The sequence below is a fragment of the Coregonus lavaretus genome (genome assembly GCF_964263955.1).
Source record: "Coregonus lavaretus genome assembly, contig: HAP1_SCAFFOLD_657, whole genome shotgun sequence".
Lineage (NCBI taxonomy): Eukaryota > Metazoa > Chordata > Actinopteri > Salmoniformes > Salmonidae > Coregonus > Coregonus lavaretus.
The window spans coordinates 263,098-283,598 of NW_028164281.1; the positions used below are offsets into that span (position 1 = coordinate 263,098).

Here is a 20,501-nt window from a genome sequence, read left to right on the forward strand (position 1 = left end):
GCAGATCCTCTCAAGCTGTCAGGATGGATGGGGAGTGTCGCTGCACAGCTATTTTCAGGTCTCTCCAGAGATGTTCGATCGGGTTCAAGTCCGGGCTCTGGCTGGGCCACTCAAGAGCATTCAGACTTGTCCTGAAGCCACTCCTGCGTTGTCTTGGCTGGTTGCTTAGGGTCGTTGTCCTGTTGGAAGGTGAACCTTCGCCCCAGTCTGAGGTCCTGAGCGCTCTGGAGCAGGTTTTCATCAAGGATCTCTCTGTACTTTGCTCCGTTCATCTTTCCCTCGATCCTGACTAGTCTCCCAGTCCCTGCCGCTGAAAAACATCCCCACAGCATGATGCTACCACCATAATGCTTCACCGTAGGGATGGTGTCCGGTTTCCTCCAGACGTGACGTTTGGCATTCAGGCCAAATAGTTCAATCTTGGTTTCATCAGACCAGAGAATCTTGTTTCTCATGGTCTGAGAGTCCTTTAGGTGCCTTTTGGCAAACTCCAAGCGGGCTGTCATGTGCCTTTTACTGAGGAGTGGCTTCCGTCTGGCCACTCTACCATAAAGGCCTGATTGGTGGAGTGCTGCAGAGATGGTTGTCCTTCTGGAAGGTTCTCCCATCTCCACAGAGGAACTCTGGAGCTCTGTCAGAGTGACCATTGGGTTCTTGGTCACCTCCCTGACCAAGTTCCTTCTCCCCGATTGCTCAGTTTGGCCGGGCGGCCAGCTCTAGGAAGAGTCTTGGTGGTTCCAAACTTCTTCCATTTAAGAATGATGGAGGCCACTGTGTTCTTGGGGACCTTCAATGCTGCAGACATTTTGTGGTACCCTTCCCCAGATCTGTGCCTCGACACAATCCTGTCTTCGGAGCTCTACGGACAATTCCTTCGACCTCATGGCTTGGTTTTTGCTCTGACATGCACTGTCAACTGTGGGACCTTATATAGACATGTCCAATCAATTTAATTTACAACAGGTGGACTCCAACCAAGTTGTAGAAACATCTCAAGGATGATCAATGGAAACAGGATGCAGCTGAGTTCAATTTCGAGTATCATAGCAAAGGGTCTGAATACTTATGTAAATAAGGTATTTATGTTTATTTATTTTTATAAATTTGCTAACATTTCTAAAAAACAGTTTTCAGTTTGTCATTATGGGGTATTGTGAGTAGATTGATGAGGAATAACATGTATTGAATCCATTTTAGAATCAGGTTGTAACGTAACAGAATGTGGAAGTCAAGGGGTCTGAATACTTTATGAATGCACTGTATCTTGATTAGTATTCAACCCCCTAATACATGTTATGTAAAAATGTATGCACACATGACTAAGTCTCTTTGGATAAAAGCGTCTGCTAAATGGCTTATTGTATTATTATCATGTTAGAATCACCTTTGGCAGCGATTACAGCTGTGCGTCTTTCTGGGTAAGTCTCTAAGAGCTTTGCACACCTGGATTGTACAATATTTGCATATTTTTCTTTAAAAAATGATTCTAGCTCTGTCAAGTTGGTTGTTGATCATTGCTAGACAGCCATTTTCAAGTCCTCTCTGGTTTTTGTGGTTGAATCGGTGTTTGAAATTCACTGCTCAACTGAGGGACCTTCCAGATAATTGTATGTGTGGGGTAGAGAGATGAGGTAGTCATTAAAACTGTTAAACACTATTATTGGACACAGAGTGAGTCCATGCAACTTATTATGTGACTTGTTAAGCAAATTGTTACTCCTGAATTTATTTAGGCTTTCCATAACAAAGGGGTTGAATACTTTTAATTTTGTATTAAAAACATAATTCCACTTTGACATTGTGGTGTATTGTGTGTAGGCCAGTGACACAAAATCTCAATGTAATCCATTTTAAATTCAGGCTGTAACACAACAAAATGTGGAAACAGTCAAGGGGTGTGAATACTGTCTGAAGACACTGTACATCCGTATGCCATGATGTCGGGTCTGAAGACACTGCCATGATCTCGGTAGAGATGGTCGCATTAACACAGATCCCTGGAAGCTAGATAAAGTATCAGTCCACACCAAAGGGATGCACCATCTCAACGGAACAGACTGAGCCAACCAGAGGCGGCATGACTACAGAGAGATTACATCCAACAGGCTCAATACTGATACATCTCCACTACAGAGAGATTACATCCAACAGGCTCAATACTGATACATCTCCACTACAGAGAGATTACATCCAACAGGCTCAATACTGATACATCTCCACTACAGAGAGATTACATCCAACAGGCTCAATACTGATACATCTCCACTACAGAGAGATTACATCCAACAGGCTCAATACTGATACATCTCCACTACAGAGAGATTACATCCAACAGGCTCAATACTGATACATCTCCACTACAGAGAGATTACATCCAACAGGCTCAATACTGATACATCTCCACTACAGAGAGATTACATCCAACAGGCTCAATACTGATACATCTCCACTACAGAGAGATTACATCCAACAGGCTCAATACTGATACATCTCCACTACAGAGAGATTACATCCAACAGGCTCAATACTGATACATCTCCACTACAGAGAGATTACATCCAACAGGCTCAATACTGATACATCTCCACTACAGAGAGATTACATCCAACAGGCTCAATACTGATACATCTCCACTACAGAGAGATTACATCCAACAGGCTCAATACTGATACATCTCCACTACAGAGAGATTACATCCAACAGGCTCAATACTGATACATCTCCACTACAGAGAGATTACATCCAACAGGCTCAATACTGATACATCTCCAACCAGAGGCATGACTACAGAGAGATTACATCCAACAGGCTCAATACTGATACATCTCCACTACAGAGAGATTACATCCAACAGGCTCAATACTGATACATCTCCACTACAGAGAGATTACATCCAACAGGCTCAATACTGATACATCTCCACTACAGAGAGATTACATCCAACAGGCTCAATACTGATACATCTCCACTACAGAGAGATTACATCCAACAGGCTCAATACTGATACATCTCCACTACAGAGAGATTACATCCAACAGGCTCAATACTGATACATCTCCACTACAGAGAGATTACATCCAACAGGCTCAATACTGATACATCTCCACTACAGAGAGATTACATCCAACAGGCTCAATACTGATACATCTCCACTACAGAGAGATTACATCCAACAGGCTCAATACTGATACATCTCCAACCAGAGGCATGACTACAGAGAGATTACATCCAACAGGCTCAATACTGATACATCTCCACTACAGAGAGATTACATCCAACAGGCTCAATACTGATACATCTCCACTACAGAGAGATTACATCCAACAGGCTCAATACTGATACATCTCCACTACAGAGAGATTACATCCAACAGGCTCAATACTGATACATCTCCACTACAGAGAGATTACATCCAACAGGCTCAATACTGATACATCTCCACTACAGAGAGATTACATCCAACAGGCTCAATACTGATACATCTCCACTACAGAGAGATTACATCCAACAGGCTCAATACTGATACATCTCCACTACAGAGAGATTACATCCAACAGGCTCAATACTGATACATCTCCACTACAGAGAGATTACATCCAACAGGCTCAATACTGATACATCTCCACTACAGAGAGATTACATCCAACAGGCTCAATACTGATACATCTCCACTACAGAGAGATTACATCCAACAGGCTCAATACTGATACATCTCCACTACAGAGAGATTACATCCAACAGGCTCAATACTGATACATCTCCACTACAGAGAGATTACATCCAACAGGCTCAATACTGATACATCTCCACTACAGAGAGATTACATCCAACAGGCTCAATACTGATACATCTCCAACCAGAGGCATGACTACAGAGAGATTACATCCAACAGGCTCAATACTGATACATCTCCACTACAGAGAGATTACATCCAACAGGCTCAATACTGATACATCTCCACTCAAATTAACACATGTAAGGACATAGTTAAAAGCATTGTGAGCAAACTGTCCTCTGGTCAGTAAAATGGAGCACAACAAAATCAATGAGACATCACAACACAGTGGTTGATGGAGTTGTGATGGTTGGCTTGGGATCTGGGAAACATGTCATGCCCTCTTACCTGCAGACCTTAGGGCTATGGGACGAGGTACGAGTTTGAAATGGGGGAAAAGTACAAAACAGAAGATATTGAAAGCAACAAAAGTGAGCGGGCAAAGCAGAAATGCAGTGTGGTTATAATGGGCCTGGATCTGATGCTCTGAGCTGTGTTAAACACTGACGCTCTCTGATACCTGTGGTTATTGGACCTTCCTTTCAACTGGAACTGATACCTGTGGTTATTGGACCTTCCTCGGTACTGAACCAGAGGCAGAGCAGAACTATTTCTACTCATACTGTAAACACGCTGACCAGAGCTCTGCAGCCAACACAGTACTTTTGTTCTGGCTGAGGTTAGTACCATCATAGTATTACAGTACGACTAGATCATATCTTCTCCTTTACACCCAACTCACATCAGATAAGGGATTACTGCCCTGCTCATACTAAGACATCAATGTTTTATTTTATTTTTTTGTAATTTAGCAGACGCTCTTATCCAGAGCGACTTACAAGAGCAATTAGGGTTAAGTGCCTTGCTCAAGGGCACATTGACAGATTTTTCACCTAGTCGGCTCTGGGATTTGAACCAGCGACCTTTCGGTTACTGGCACAACGCTCTTAACCACTAAGCTACCTGCCGCCACAATCCTCAATGTTGATTGTGATAGGGTTAGGGACGTTGTACTATCCTGTATCACATGATCAAATGGGCGTACTGTCTGTCCCTTAGGAACATATAGAGATATGGACGGTCCATATCAAACCCATTCTATACTGTACTAACTGCACACAGCACCACAGCCTGTCAGAGTGTAGTGGGTAGTGGGTATGGTACCTGGCGCTGCGGGCTCCGATGCTAAAGCCCACGTATCCCTCCTGGGGCAGAGAGTCGTCTCCCAGCTCTCTCAGGTCCTGGGGTGCCAGGTACTTATCCATGTCGCCTGCCATCGCATCCTCACCTGACATAACACCAACCAGTTAGACAGTCCACAGCTCACAGTCCCCTCTCTCCAGTTAGTTAGACAGTCCTCAAGCCACAGTCCCCTCTCTCTCTCTGCTGTCCTAACTGTAACCTAACTCTAACCCCTGAAAGCCCCAGTCCCCTCTCTCTCTGCTCTCCTAACTCTAACCCCTGAAAGCCCCAGTCCCCTCTCTCTCTGCTGTCCTAACTGTAACCCCTGAAAGCCCCAGCCCCTCTCTCTCTGCTGTCCTAACTCTAACCCCTGAAAGCCCCAGTCCCCTCTCTCTCTGCTCTCCTAACTCTAACCCCTGAAAGCCCCAGTCCCCTCTCTCTCTGCTGTCCTAACTGTAACCCCTGAAAGCCCCAGTCCCCTCTCTCTCTGCTCTCCTAACTCCAACCCCTGAAAGCCCCAGTTCCCTCTCTCTCTGCTGTCCTAACTGTAACTGAAGCAGGTCCAGTAGGAGCGTCTCTCTCCAGAACAGACAGGCTGTTTTAACAGATCAATAGAAGCCTGGAGGCCTGTTCCACTGTCCTGTCCTGTCTCCTGCTCTGCTCTGCCACGGGACACACAGCTGACAGGACATATCCGCCACCTCGGTTAGTCATACTACGCTTGTTTAGTCACTGAATACAAAGCAATGGTTTAAGCAGTGAAAACAACCTGTTCAACTTTTTTAAAAACAACAACACCCATTCTAAATGTAGAAACCAATATAGCAGCTATGACGAGTAGCTTGTAGAGTTATCCGTCCAGGGGAGTCCCAATGCAGAGTGTTGAATGACGTTAGAGAGAGACGACGCAGAGGAAAGGAGGGGTTAAAAAAGTAGAAACTAGAGCAAGTGCACATCAACCAGCCAGCTGTCATCTAGCGAGGGGAGAACAGCATTCCACCAGCGATCACCCCTGCTGATCCTATCCACGGCAACCCCTCCCCCATTCCTCCAACCTCCCCCCTCCCCCCTCACACCAGAAAACCTACTCCACAATCTTTAACTTACTACGTAACATCTAGTTGAGGGACACAGGATTCAGCAACAAGCTCTGCACTCAAAAATGTTCTAAGCAAATGTCTCTCTCTCTCTCTCTCTCTCTCTCTCTCTCTCTCTCTCTCTCTCTCTCTCTCTCTCTGTCTCTCTCTCTGTCTCTCTCTCTCTCTCTCTCTCTCTCTCTCTCTCTCTCTCTCACTCTCACTCTCACTCTCACTCTCTCTCTCTCTCTCTCTCTCTCAGACCTTACAGAAATACTGAAGAAGAATATCTGGAGACCAAATGAAAGAAAATACAACTTAGTCAACAGACAGAGCTTTAGAAATCCTGAGCTGCTTTTAAACTAAAGAACCTCCCAGTGGCTCAGATCTGTGGAACTCGAATGAAAAGATCACATTCAAGTTCTCTAACCTGGCAACCCAGATAAAGGCATATTTCATGAATACCAAAGCATGAAATACAGAGTCCATGACAACACACCAAGCGTGAGACAGGAGGAGAGGAGATCTGGTTAGTCTAAGACGGACTGAGACCAAAGAAAAGAAGGAACTCAAACATCTGCTGAAGAAACAAAGAACAACTAAAAAGGCGAAAGTACCTTCTTCAACATCAGATAAATAGTCTTCATTGAGCATTTCAGGTACATTGGCTTTACCAACTGTGTAATTTGAACAAGTAAAGTGTTAGAAAAACAAATATCCATAAAAAAAATCATAGAAAAATGATAAAGCATTAAAATACATAAATCTAAACCATATCTTATATTGATTTATCGTAAGGATATGATAAGGTTAAAATAACATCTCCTGCATCTCTCACTGGATATGATCAGGTCATTATAACATAACTCCTGCATCTCTTACCCTCATCATCTGACATGTCCAGAACCTCGTTCATGGTTTCTGGAATGTTCATGTTATGCTTCTCGGTCACCATCTAGAAAGGGAGTAGACATTATAATGAGTTCTTAACAAAGGACGGATGTTATGTTACATTTCAATAACTGTAAGAAAACAGATATGTCTTCTACAGCCTACTGTATTTCTCATGGTGTTTAAGAAGCAGTCTTGAGGTTTGAGTTAATACAGGACAGCTGTTTCATACAGTAACTTAGGAAGATCACCAGAGTGGTCTGTGTTTCCTCGGTGACGACCTTCAGAGTATCCACTACAGAGATGTACCCCAGCCTCCTGGCGATGGACAGGGCTGTGTTACCATTCTGTTAAAGACATAGTCAGACATTAATATTACTGTGACCCCTAACCCCTAACCCCTAACCCCTAACCACTAACCCCTAACCCCTAACCACTAACCACTAACCCCTAACCCCTAACCCCTAACCCCTAACCCCTAACCCCTAACCCCTAACCCCTAACCACTAACCCCTAACCCCTAACCACTAACCCCTAACCCCTAACCCCTAACCCCCTAACCCCTAACCCAGCCTCCTGGCGATGGACAGGGCTGTGTTACCATTCTGTTAAAGACATAGTCAGACATTAATATTACTGTGAACCCTAACCCCTAACCCCTAACCACTAACCCCTAACCCCTAACCACTAACCCCTAACCCCTAACCCCTAACCCCCTAACCCCTAACCCAGCCTCCTGGCGATGGACAGGGCTGTGTTACCATTCTGTTAAAGACATAGTCAGACATTAATATTACTGTGAACCCTAACCCCTAACCCCTAACCACTAACCCCTAACCCCTAACCACTAACCCCTAACCCCTAACCACTAACCCCTAACCCCTAACCCCTAACCCCTAACCCAGCCTCCTGGCGATGGACAGGGCTGTGTTACCATTCTGTTAAAGACATAGTCAGACATTAATATTACTGTGAACCCTAACCCCTAACCCCTAACCCCTAACCCCTAACCCCTAACCACTAACCCCTAACCACTAACCCCTAACCACTAACCCCTAACCACTAACCCCTAACCCCTAACCACTAACCCCTAACCCCTAACCACTAACCCCTAACCCCTAACCCCTAACCACTAACCCCTAACCCCTAACCCCTAACCCCTAACCACTAACCACTAACCCCTAACCCCTAACCCCTAACCCAGCCTCCTGGCGATGGACAGGGCTGTGTTACCATTCTGTTAAAGACATAGTCAGACATTAATATTACTGTGACCCCTAACCCCTAACCCCTAACCACTAACCCCTAACCCCTAACCCCTAACCCAGCCTCCTGGCGATGGACAGGGCTGTGTTACCATTCTGTTAAAGACATAGTCAGACATTAATATTACTGTGACCCCTAACCCCTAACCCCTAACCCCTAACCACTAACCCCTAACCCCTAACCCCTAACCCCTAACCACTAACCCCTAACCCCTAACCCCTAACCCCTAACCACTAACCCCTAACCCCTAACCCCTAACCCAGCCTCCTGGCGATGGACAGGGCAGTGTTACCATTCTGTTAAAGACATAGTCAGACATTAATATTACTGTGACCCCTAACCCCTAACCCCTAACCCCTAACCACTAACCCCTAACCCCTAACCCCTAACCCCTAACCACTAACCACTAACCCCTAACCCCTAACCCCTAACCCCTAACCACTAACCACTAACCCCTAACCCAGCCTCCTGGCGATGGACAGGGCTGTGTTACCATTCTGTTAAAGACATAGTCAGACATTAATATTACTGTGACCCCTAACCCCTAACCCCTAACCCCTAACCACTAACCCCTAACCACTAACCCCTAACCCCTAACCCCTAACCCCTAACCCCTAACCCCTAACCCCTAACCACTAACCCCTAACCCCTAACCACTAACCCCTAACCACTAACCACTAACCCCTAACCCCTAACCACTAACCCCTAACCCCTAACCACTAACCCCTAACCACTAACCCCTAACCCCTAACCCCTAACCACTAACCCCTAACCCCTAACCACTAACCCCTAACCCCTAACCACTAACCCCTAACCCCTAACCCCTAACCACTAACCACTAACCCCTAACCCCTAACCACTAACCCCTAACCCCTAACCACTAACCCCTAACCACTAACCACTAACCCCTAACCCCTAACCACTAACCCCTAACCACTAACCACTAACCCCTAACCCCTAACCCCTAACCCCTAACCCCTAACCACTAACCCCTAACCACTAACCCCTAACCCCTAACCACTAACCCCTAACCCCTAACCACTAACCACTAACCCCTAACCCCTAACCCCTAACCCCTAACCCAGCCTCCTGGCGATGGACAGGGCAGTGTTACCATTCTGTTAAAGACATAGTCAGACATTAATATTACTGTGACCCCTAACCCCTAACCCCTAACCCCTAACCCCTAACCACTAACCCCTAACCCCTAACCCAGCCTCCTGGCGATGGACAGGGCTGTGTTACCATTCTGTTAAAGACATAGTCAGACATTAATATTACTGTGACCCCTAACCCCTAACCCCTAACCCCTAACCCCTAACCCCTAACCACTAACCCCTAACCACTAACCCCTAACCACTAACCACTAACCACTAACCCCTAACCCCTAACCACTAACCCCTAACCCCTAACCACTAACCCCTAACCCCTAACCACTAACCCCTAACCACTAACCCCTAACCACTAACCCCTAACCACTAACCACTAACCCCTAACCCCTAACCACTAACCCCTAACCACTAACCCCTAACCACTAACCCCTAACCACTAACCCCTAACCACTAACCACTAACCCCTAACCCCTAACCACTAACCCCTAACCCCTAACCCCTAACCACTAACCCCTAACCCCTAACCACTAACCCCTAACCCCTAACCACTAACCCCTAACCACTAACCCCTAACCACTAACCACTAACCCCTAACCCCTAACCCCTAACCACTAACCCCTAACCACTAACCCCTAACCACTAACCACTAACCCCTAACCCCTAACCACTAACCACTAACCACTAACCCCTAACCCCTAACCACTAACCCCTAACCACTAACCCCTAACCACTAACCCCTAACCCCTAACCCCTAACCCCTAACCACTAACCCCTAACCCCTAACCCCTAACCACTAACCCCTAACCCCTAACCACTAACCCCTAACCCCTAACCCCTAACCACTAACCCCTAACCCCTAACCACTAACCCCTAACCCAGCCTCCTGGCGATGGACAGGGCTGTGTTACCATTCTGTTAAAGACATAGTCAGACATTAATATTACTGTGACCCCTAACCCCTAACCCCTAACCACTAACCCCTAACCCCTAACCACTAACCCCTAACTCCTAACCCCTAACCCCTAACTCCTAACCCCTAACCCCTAACCACTAACCACTAACCACTAACCTCTAACCCCTAACCCCTAACCACTAACCCCTAACCCCTAACCACTAACCCCTAACCCCTAACCCCTAACCCCTAACCCCTAACCCAGCCTCCTGGCGATGGACAGGGCTGTGTTACCATTCTGTTAAAGACATAGTCAGACATTAATATTACTGTGACCCCTAACCCCTAACCCCTAACCCCTAACCCCTAACCCCTAACCACTAACCCCTAACCCCTAACCACTAACCCCTAACCACTAACCCCTAACCACTAACCCCTAACCCCTAACCCCTAACCACTAACCCCTAACCACTAACCCCTAACCCCTAACCCCTAACCCTAACCCCTAACCCTAACCCCTAACCCCTAACCCCTAACCCATAGTGATGGTGACTGTGTATTTCACTGTGTAGTCCCAGCTGTGGCGGCTTTGGGTCATAGCAATGTCTCCCAGAATCCTTTGCTCACCACAGTGAGGTGGTTGGGAGAGGCTCCGTGCTGCAGCAGGTGTGTGTGTGTGTGTGTGTGTGTGTGTGTGTGTGTGTGTGTGTGTGTGTGTGTGTGTGTGTGTGTGTGTGTGTGTGTCTGTTCTCACCACAGTCAGGTGGTTGGGAGAGGCTCCGTGCTGCAGCAGGTATGTGTGTGTGTGTGTGTGTGTGTGTGTGTGTGTGTGTGTGTGTGTGTGTGTGTGTGTGTGTGTGTGTGTGTGTGTGTGTGTGTGTGTGTGTGTGTGTGTGTGTGTGTGTGTGTGTGTGTGTGTGTGTCTGTTCTCACCACAGTGAGGTGGTTGGGAGAGGCTCCGTGCTGCAGCAGGTAGGTGTGTGTGTGTGTGTGTGTGTGTGTATGTGTGTGTGTGTGTGTCTGTTCTCACCACAGTGAGGTGGTTGGGAGAGGCTCCGTGCTGCAGCAGGTAGGTGTGTGTGTGTGTGTGTGTGTGTGTGTGTGTGTGTGTGTGTGTGTGTGTGTGTGTGTGTGTGTGTGTGTCTGTTCTCACCACAGTCAGGTGGTTGGGAGAGGCTCCGTGCTGCAGCAGGACGTTGATGATGTGGGTGTGGCCTTGCTGGGCCGCCTGGTGAAGGGGGGTGTGGCCGTTCTGAAGGGGGAGGAGGAGAGGTCAGACACACCTCTTTTATTGAACATATGAACAAAACCACTCAAACACCCACAGCTACAGCCACAAACATCTATATAGATGTCGGCTCACATCAACACCATTATCCCAGAAACCCTAGACCCACTCCAATTTGCATACCGCCCCAACAGATCCACAGATGATGCAATCTCTATTGCACTCCACACTGCCCTTTCCCACCTGGACAAGAGGAACACCTACGTGAGAATGACATTCATTGATTACAGCTCAGCGTTCAACACCATAGTGCCCTCTAAGCTCATCACTAAGCTAAGGATCCTGGGACTAAACACCTCCCTCTGCAACTGGATCCTGGACTTCCTGACGGGCCGCCCCCAGGTGGTAAGGGTAGGTAACAACACATCGGCCACGCTGATCCTCAACACGGGGGCCCCTCAGGGGTGCGTGCTCAGTCCCCTCCTGTACTCCCTGTTCACCCATGACTGCATGGCCAGGCACGACTCCAACACCATCATTAAGTTTGCCGACGACACAACAGTGGTAGGCCTGATCACCGACAGCGATGAGACAGCCTACAGGGAGGAGGTCAGAGACCTGGCCATGTGGTGCCAGGATAACAACCTCTCCCTCAACGTGACCAAGACAAAGGAGATGATTGTGGACTACAGGAAAAGGAGGGCCGAACACGCCCCCATTCTCATCGACGGGGCTGTAGTGGAGCGAGTTGAGAGCTTCAAGTTCCTTGGTGTCCACATCACCAACAAACTATCATGGTCCAAACACACCAAGACAGTCGTGAAGAGGGCACGACAAAGCCTATTCCCCCTCAGGAGACTGAAAAGATTTGGCATGGGTCCTCAGATCCTCAAAAGGTTCTACAGCTGCACCATCGAGAGCATCCTGACTGGTTGCATCACCGCCTGGTATGGCAACTACTCGGCCTCCGACCGCAAGGCACTACAGAGGGTAGTGCGTACGGCCCAGTACATCACTGGAGCCAAGCTTCCTGCCATCCAGGACCTCTATACCAGGCGGTGTCAGAGGAAGGCCCTCAAAATTGTCAAGACTCCAGCCACCCTAGTCATAGACTGTTCTCTCTGCTACCGCACGGCAAGCGGTACCGGAGCGCCAAGTCTAGGTCCAAAAGACTTCTCAACAGCTTCTACCCCCAAGCCATAAGACTCCTGAACAGCTAATCATGGCTACCCGGACTATTTGCACTGCCCCCCCACCCCATCTTTTTACGCTGCTGCTACTCTGTTTATTATTTATGCATAGTCACTTTAACTCTACCCACATGTACATATTACTTCAACTACCTCAACTAGCCGGTGCCCCCGCACATTGACTCTACACCGGTACCCCCCTGTATATATAGCCTCCCTACTGTTATTTCATTTTACTTCTGCTCTTTTTTTCTCAACACTTTTTTGTTGTTGTTGTTTTATTTTACTATTTTATTAAAAAAGAAATGCATTGTTGGTTAAGGGCTGTCAGTAAGCATTTCACGGAATGTCTACACCTGTTGTATTCGGCGCATGTGGCAAATAACATTTTATTTGAGATATGTTCAATCTGTAGGTGAGCCTTACCTTGGTTTTGGCGTTGACCTTGGCCTGGTTCTTTAGCAGGAAGTTGACCATCTTCACATTTCCATAGTGACACGCCACGTGCAGCGGAGTGTATCCCATCTAGGGACACAGAAACAGAAATCAAATGTCATGCCTGGTGAAACATTTCTAAAGCTACCAACATTAACATGTTCAATGGTTTCAGGAGACTTTCTAGAACCTTCAAATAACGGTTTGATAGATCTAGATTATAGCAGAACGAAATGAATAACGTTCCATGCAGAATGGATACGACATTTAGAGAGTTAATGTTGTTGTAGTCAGGTCTGCATGTAGATATCAGAGCTTGTTAGAGTTGTAGTGCTTCAGTGTTGTAGTGTTTCAGTGTTGTAGTGTTTCAGTGTTGTAGTGTTTCAGTGTTGTAGTGTTTCAGTGTTGTAGTGTTTCAGTGTTGTAGTGTTTCAGTGTTGTAGTGTTTCAGTGTTGTAGTGTTTCAGTGTTGTAGTGTTTCAGTGTTGTAGTGTTTCAGTGTTGTAGTGTTTCAGTGTTGTAGTGTTTCAGTGTTGTAGTGTTTCAGTGTTGTAGTGTTTCAGTGTTGTAGTGCTTCAGTGTTGTAGTGCTTCAGTGTTGTAGTGTTTCAGTGTTGTAGTGTTTCAGTGTTGTAGTGTTTCAGTGTTGTAGTGTTTCAGTGTTGTAGTGTTTCAGTGTTGTAGTGTTTCAGTGTTGTAGTGTTTCAGTGTTGTAGTGTTTCAGTGTTGTAGTGTTTCAGTGTTGTAGTGTTTCAGTGTTGTAGTGTTTCAGTGTTGTAGTGTTTCAGTGTTGTAGTGTTTCAGTGTTGTAGTGCTTCAGTGTTGTAGTGTTTCAGTGTTGTAGTGTTTCAGTGTTGTAGTGTTTCAGTGTTGTAGTGTTTCAGTGTTGTATTGTTTCAGTGTTGTAGTGTTTCAGTGTTGTAGTGTTTCAGTGTTGTATTGTTTCAGTGTTGTAGTGTTTCAGTGTTGTAGTGTTTCAGTGTTGTATTGTTTCAGTGTTGTAGTGTACGGTTGTAGTGTAGTACTGTAGTAGTGTTTTATAATACTGTTGTACTGTAGTATTGTAGTGTTTTAGTGTAGTGTTTTAGTGTAGTGTCGTAGTAGTGTTTCAGTGTTGTATTGTTGTAATATTGTATTGTTTCAGTGTAATGTAGTGTAGTAGTGTTGTAGAGTACTGTTGTAGTGTAGTGTTGTAGTGTAGTGTTGTAGTGTAGTGTAGTGTTGTAGCGTAGTGTTATGGTCTCTCTCTCTCATCTCTCTGGTCTCTCTCTCATCTCTCTGGTCTCTCTCTCTCATCTCTCTCTCTCTCTCATCTCTTTGGTCTCTCTCTCATCTCTCTGGTCTCTCTCTGTCATCTCTCTCGCATCTCTCTGTCATCTCTCTCTCATCTCTCTGGTCTCTCATCTCTCTGGTCTCTCTCTCTCTCATCTCTCTGGTCTCTCTCTCTCATCTCTCTGGTCTCTCTCTGTCATCTCTCTGGTCTCTCTCTGTCATCTCTCTGGTCTCTCTGTCATCTCTCTGGTCTCTCTTTCATCTCTCAGGTCTCTCTCTGGTCTCTCTCTCATCTCTCTGGTCTCTCATCTCTCTGGTCTCTCTCTCTCATCTCTCTAGTCTCTCTCTCTCATCTCTCTGGTCTCTCTCTCTCATCTCTCTGGTCTCTCTCTGTCATCTCTCTGGTCTCTCTCTGTCATCTCTCTGTCATCTCTCTGGTCTCTCTTTCATCTCTCTGGTCTCTCTCTCATCTCTCTGGTCTCTCTCTCTCTCTCTCTCTCATCTCTCTGGTCTCCCTCTCGCATCTCTCTCATCTCTTTGGTCTCTCTCTCATCTCTCTGGTGTCTCTCTCTCGCATCTCTCTATCATCTCTCTCTCATCTCTCTGTCATCTCTCTGGTCTCTCTCTCTCGCATCTCTCTGTCATCTCTCTCTCATCTCTCTGTCATCTCTCTCTCTCTCATCTCTCTGGTCTCTCTCTCTCATCTCTCTAGTCTCTCTCTCTCATCTTTCTGGTCTCTCTCTCATCTCTCTGGTCTCTCTCTCTCTCATCTCTCTGGTCTCTCTCTCTCATCTCTCTGGTCTCTCTCTCTCATCTCTCTAGTCTCTCTCTCTCATCTCTCGCTCTCATCTCTCTGGTCTCTCTCTCTCATCTCTCTGGTCTCTCTCTCTCATCTCTCTGGTCTCTCTCTCTCTCATCTCTCTGGTCTCTCTCTCATCTCTCTAGTCTCTCTCTTTCATCTCTCTGGTCTCTCTCTCTCATCTCTCTGGTCTCTCTCTGTCATCTCTCTCTTATCTCTCTAGTCTCTCTCTCTCATCTCTCTGGTCTCTCTCTCTCATCTCTCTGGTCTCTCTCTCTCATCTCTCTGGTCTCTCTCTCATCTCTCTGGTCTCTCTCTCATCTCTCTGGTCTCTCTCTCATCTCTCTGGTCTCTCTCTCATCTCTCTGGTCTCTCTCTCTCATCTCTCTGGTCTCTCTCTCATCTCTCTGGTCTCTCTCTCTAATCTCTCTACTCTCTTGTCCCGCTCTCTGGTCCCGCTCTCTGGTCCTTCTGGTCTCTCTGTTGTGTTTCTAGATGAGTGATCTGCAGTGAGGTGTGAGGAGGGGCCAGTCGACCTACACAGCTGTCAGACCAGAGCTGAACGTGTGTGTGTGTGTGTCTGTGTGCGTGAGTGTGTGTACCTTAGTCTCTGGGTCAACAGTGGCCCCCTGGTTAACCAGCACCTCAGCTACGTTGACCTTGTCGTCCTGAGCTGCCAGGTGGAGAGGAGTCAGACCACTCTGAGAGGAGAGGAAACAGGACAGGACACATTAGAACACAGGACAGGACAGGACACATTAGAACAGGACATAACACATTAGAACACAGGAGAACAAAGGACAGAACATAACACATTAGAACACAGGAGAACAAAGGACAGAACATAACACATTAGATCACAGGACAGGACACATTAGAACACAGGACAGGACACATTAGAACAGGACAACCCTAACCCCCTATGTCTAACTCCTGACCCCTAACACCCACCTTGTTGCCCAGGCTGATGGTGGCGTCCCTGGCTAGTAGCAGGGTAACGATGTCTAACCCCTAACACCCACCTTGTTGCCCAGGCTGATGGTGGCGTCCCTGGCTAGTAGCAGGGTAACGATGTCTAACCCCTAACACCCACCTTGTTGCCCAGGCTGATGGTGGCGTCCCTGGCTAGTAGCAGGGTAACGATGTCTAACCCCTAACCCCTAACACCCACCTTGTTGCCCAGGCTGATGGTGGCGTCCCTGGCTAGTAGCAGGGTAACGATGTCTAACCCCTAACACCCACCTTGTTGCCCAGGCTGATGGTGGCGTCCCTGGCTAGTAGCAGGGTAACGATGTCTAACCCCTAACCCCCACCTTGTTGCCCAGGCTGATGGTGGCGTCCCTGGCTAGTAGCAGGGTAACGATGTCTAACCCCTAACACCCACCTTGTTGCCCAGGCTGATGGTGGCGTCCCTGGCTAGTAGCAGGGTAACGATGTCTAACCCCTAACCCCTAACACCCACCTTGTTGCCCAGGCTGATGGTGGCGTCCCTGGCTAGTAGCAGGGTAACGATGTCTAACCCCTAACACCCACCTTGTTGCCCAGGCTGATGGTGGCGTCCCTGGCTAGTAGCAGGGTAACGATGTCTAACCCCTAACACCCACCTTGTTGCCCAGGCTGATGGTGGCGTCCCTGGCTAGTAGCAGGGTAACGATGTCTAACCCCTAACACCCACCTTGTTGCCCAGGCTGATGGTGGCGTCCCTGGCTAGTAGCAGGGTAACGATGTCTACGTTGCCCTCCTGAGAGGCCAAGTGCAGCGGTGTGATGCCCTGGCGTGTCATAGCGTTGGTGTCGGCTCCGTACTCCAGTAGCGTTGTGGCTATCTCCATCTGGTTCTTCTTAGCCGCGATGTGGAGAGGAGTGTATCCATTCTACACCACAGAGAGAACATATTAAAACAGTCTGGTGGAGAGGAGGGTATCCATTCTACACCACAGAGAGAACATATTACAACAGTCTGGTGGAGAGGAGTGTATCCATTCTACACCACAGAGAGAACATATTAAAACAGTCTGGTGGAGAGGAGGGTATCCATTCTACACCACAGAGAGAACATATTACAACATATTACAACAGTCTGGTGGAGAGGAGGGTATCCATTCTACACCACAGAGAGAACATATTACAACATATTAAAACAGTCTGGTGGAGAGGAGGGTATCCATTCTACACCACAGAGAGAACATATTACAACATATTAAAACAGTCTGGTGGAGAGGAGTGTATCCATTCTACACCACAGAGAGAACATATTACAACATATTAAAACAGTATGTGGAGAGGAGTGTATCCATTCTACACCACAGAGAGAACATATTACAACAGTCTGGTGGAGAGGAGGGTATCCATTCTACACCACAGAGAGAACATATTACAACAGTCTGGTGGAGAGGAGGGTATCCATTCTACACCACAGAGAGAACATATTACAACATATTAAAACAGTCTGGTGGAGAGGAGTGTATCCATTCTACACCACAGAGAGAACATATTACAACATATTACAACAGTCTGGTGGAGAGGAGGGTATCCATTCTACACCACAGAGAGAACATATTACAACAGTCTGGTGGAGAGGAGGGTATCCATTCTACACCACAGAGAGAACATATTACAACAGTCTGGTGGAGAGGAGGGTATCCATTCTACACCACAGAGAGAACATATTACAACAGTCTGGTGGAGAGGAGGGTATCCATTCTACACCACAGAGAGAACATATTACAACATATTAAAACAGTCTGGTGGAGAGGAGTGTATCCATTCTACACCACAGAGAGAACATATTACAACATATTACAACAGTCTGGTGGAGAGGAGGGTATCCATTCTACACCACAGAGAGAACATATTACAACAGTCTGGTGGAGAGGAGGGTATCCATTCTACACCACAGAGAGAACATATTACAACAGTCTGGTGGAGAGGAGTGTATCCATTCTACACCACAGAGAGAACATATTACAACAGTCTGGTGGAGAGGAGGGTATCCATTCTACACCACAGAGAGAACATATTACAACAGTCTGGTGGAGAGGAGGGTATCCATTCTACACCACAGAGAGAACATATTACAACAGTCTGGTGGAGAGGAGTGTATCCATTCTATACCACAGAGAGAACATATTACAACAGTATGTGGAGAGGAGGGTATCCATTCTACACCACAGAGAGAACATATTACAACAGTCTGGTGGAGAGGAGGGTATCCATTCTACACCACAGAGAGAACATATTACAACATATTACAACAGTCTGGTGGAGAGGAGGGTATCCATTCTACACCACAGAGAGAACATATTACAACAGTCTGGTGGAGAGGAGTGTATCCATTCTACACCACAGAGAGAACATATTACAACAGTATGGTGGAGAGGAGGGTATCCATTCTACACCACAGAGAGAACATATTACAACAGTCTGGTGGAGAGGAGGGTATCCATTCTACACCACAGAGAGAACATATTACAACAGTCTGGTGGAGAGGAGGGTATCCATTCTACACCACAGAGAGAACATATTACAACAGTCTGGTGGAGAGGAGTGTATCCATTCTAAACCACAGAGAGAACATATTACAACAGTCTGGTGGAGAGGAGGGTATCCATTCTACACCACAGAGAGAACATATTACAACAGTCTGGGTGGAGAGGAGGGTATCCATTCTACACCACAGAGAGAACATATTACAACAGTCTGAGAGGGTAGCATTTACACCAAGAGAAATTACAACATATTAACAGTATGGTGGAGAGGAGGGTATCCATTCTACACCACAGAGAGAACATATTACAACAGTACTGCTGGAGAGGAGGGTATCCATTCTACACCACAGAGAGAACATACGTTACAACATATTAAAACAGTATGTGGATAGAGGTGTGTATCCATTCTACACCACAGAGAGAACATATTACAACAGTATGTGTATGTGGAGAGGAGGGTATCCATTCTACACCACAGAGAGAACATATTACAACAGTCTGGTGGAGAGGAGGGTATCCATTCTACACCACAGAGAGAACATATTACAACAGTCTGGTGAGAGGAGGTATCCATTCTACACCACAGAGAGAACATATTACAACAGTCTGGGGAGAGGAGGGTATCCATTCTACACCACAGAGAGATATTACAACAGTTCGTGGAGAGGAGGGTGATTCCATTCTACACCCACAGAGAGAACATATTACAACAGTCTGGTGGAGGAGGAGGGTATCCATTCTATACCACAGAGAGAACATATTACAACAGTCTGGTGGAGAGGAGGGTATCCATTCTACACCACAGAGAGAACATATTACAACATATTACAACAGTCTGGTGGAGAGGAGGGTATCCATTCTACACCACAGAGAGAACATATTACACAGTCTGGTGGAGAGGAGTGTATCCATTCTACACCACAGAGAGAACATATTACAACAGGTCTGGTGGAGAGGAGGTTATCCATTCTACACCACAGAGAGAACATATTACAACAGTCCTGGTGGAGAGGAGTGTATCCATTCTACACCACAGAGAGAACATATTACAACAGTCTGGTGGAGAGGAGGGTATCCATTCTACACCACAGAGAGAACATATTACAACAGTCTGGTGGAGAGGAGGGTATCCATTCTACACCACAGAGAGAACATATTACAACATATTACAACAGTCTGGTGGAGAGGAGTGTATCCATTCTATACCACAGAGAGAACATATTACAACAGTCTGGTGGAGAGGAGTGTATCCATTCTACACCACAGAGAGACACATATTACAACAGTCTGGGTGGAGAGGAGGGTATCCATTCTACACCACAGAGAGAACATATTACAACAGTCTGGTGGAGAGGAGTGTATCCATTCTACACCACAGAGAGAACATATTACAACATATTACAACAGTCTGGTGGAGAGGAGGGTATCCATTCTACACCACAGAGAGAACATATTACAACAGTCTGGTGGAGAGGAGTGTATCCATTCTATACCACAGAGAGAACATATTACAACAGTCTGGTGGAGAGGAGGGTATCCATTCTACACCACAGAGAGAACATATTACAACATATTACAACAGTCTGGTGGAGAGGAGGGTATCCATTCTACACCACAGAGAGAACATATTACAACATATTACAACAGTCTGGTGGAGAGGAGGGTATCCATTCTACACCACAGAGAGAACATATTACAACAGTCTGGTGGAGAGGAGGGTATCCATTCTATACCACAGAGAGAACATATTACAACAGTCTGGTGGAGAGGAGGGTATCCATTCTAAACCACAGAGAGAACTATTACAACATATTACAACAGTCTGGTGGAGAGGAGGGTATCCATTCTACACCACAGAGAGAACATATTACAACAGTCTGGTGGAGAGGAGGGTATC

At 46.5% G+C, this 20,501-nt stretch overlaps 1 protein-coding gene across 1 annotated transcript in view; it reads right to left on the reverse strand.

Annotated features, from left to right (window-relative positions):
• The window catches only part of LOC311117249 (ankyrin-3-like), a gene marked incomplete at its 5' end in the record, with an annotated part of 125,425 nt that extends 108,435 nt beyond the window's left edge, over positions 1-16,990 (reverse strand). Inside the window, 8 exons of the mRNA XM_084192220.1 lie at positions 4,940-5,063; positions 6,651-6,710; positions 6,916-6,988; positions 7,176-7,271; positions 11,348-11,446; positions 13,039-13,137; positions 15,720-15,818; positions 16,793-16,990. Coding sequence (XP_084048346.1) covers positions 4,940-5,063; positions 6,651-6,710; positions 6,916-6,988; positions 7,176-7,271; positions 11,348-11,446; positions 13,039-13,137; positions 15,720-15,818; positions 16,793-16,990 — 848 coding nt within the window. The remainder of the gene's footprint in view (positions 1-4,939; positions 5,064-6,650; positions 6,711-6,915; positions 6,989-7,175; positions 7,272-11,347; positions 11,447-13,038; positions 13,138-15,719; positions 15,819-16,792) is intronic.
• Between the last annotated feature and the right edge of the window lie 3,511 nt (positions 16,991-20,501).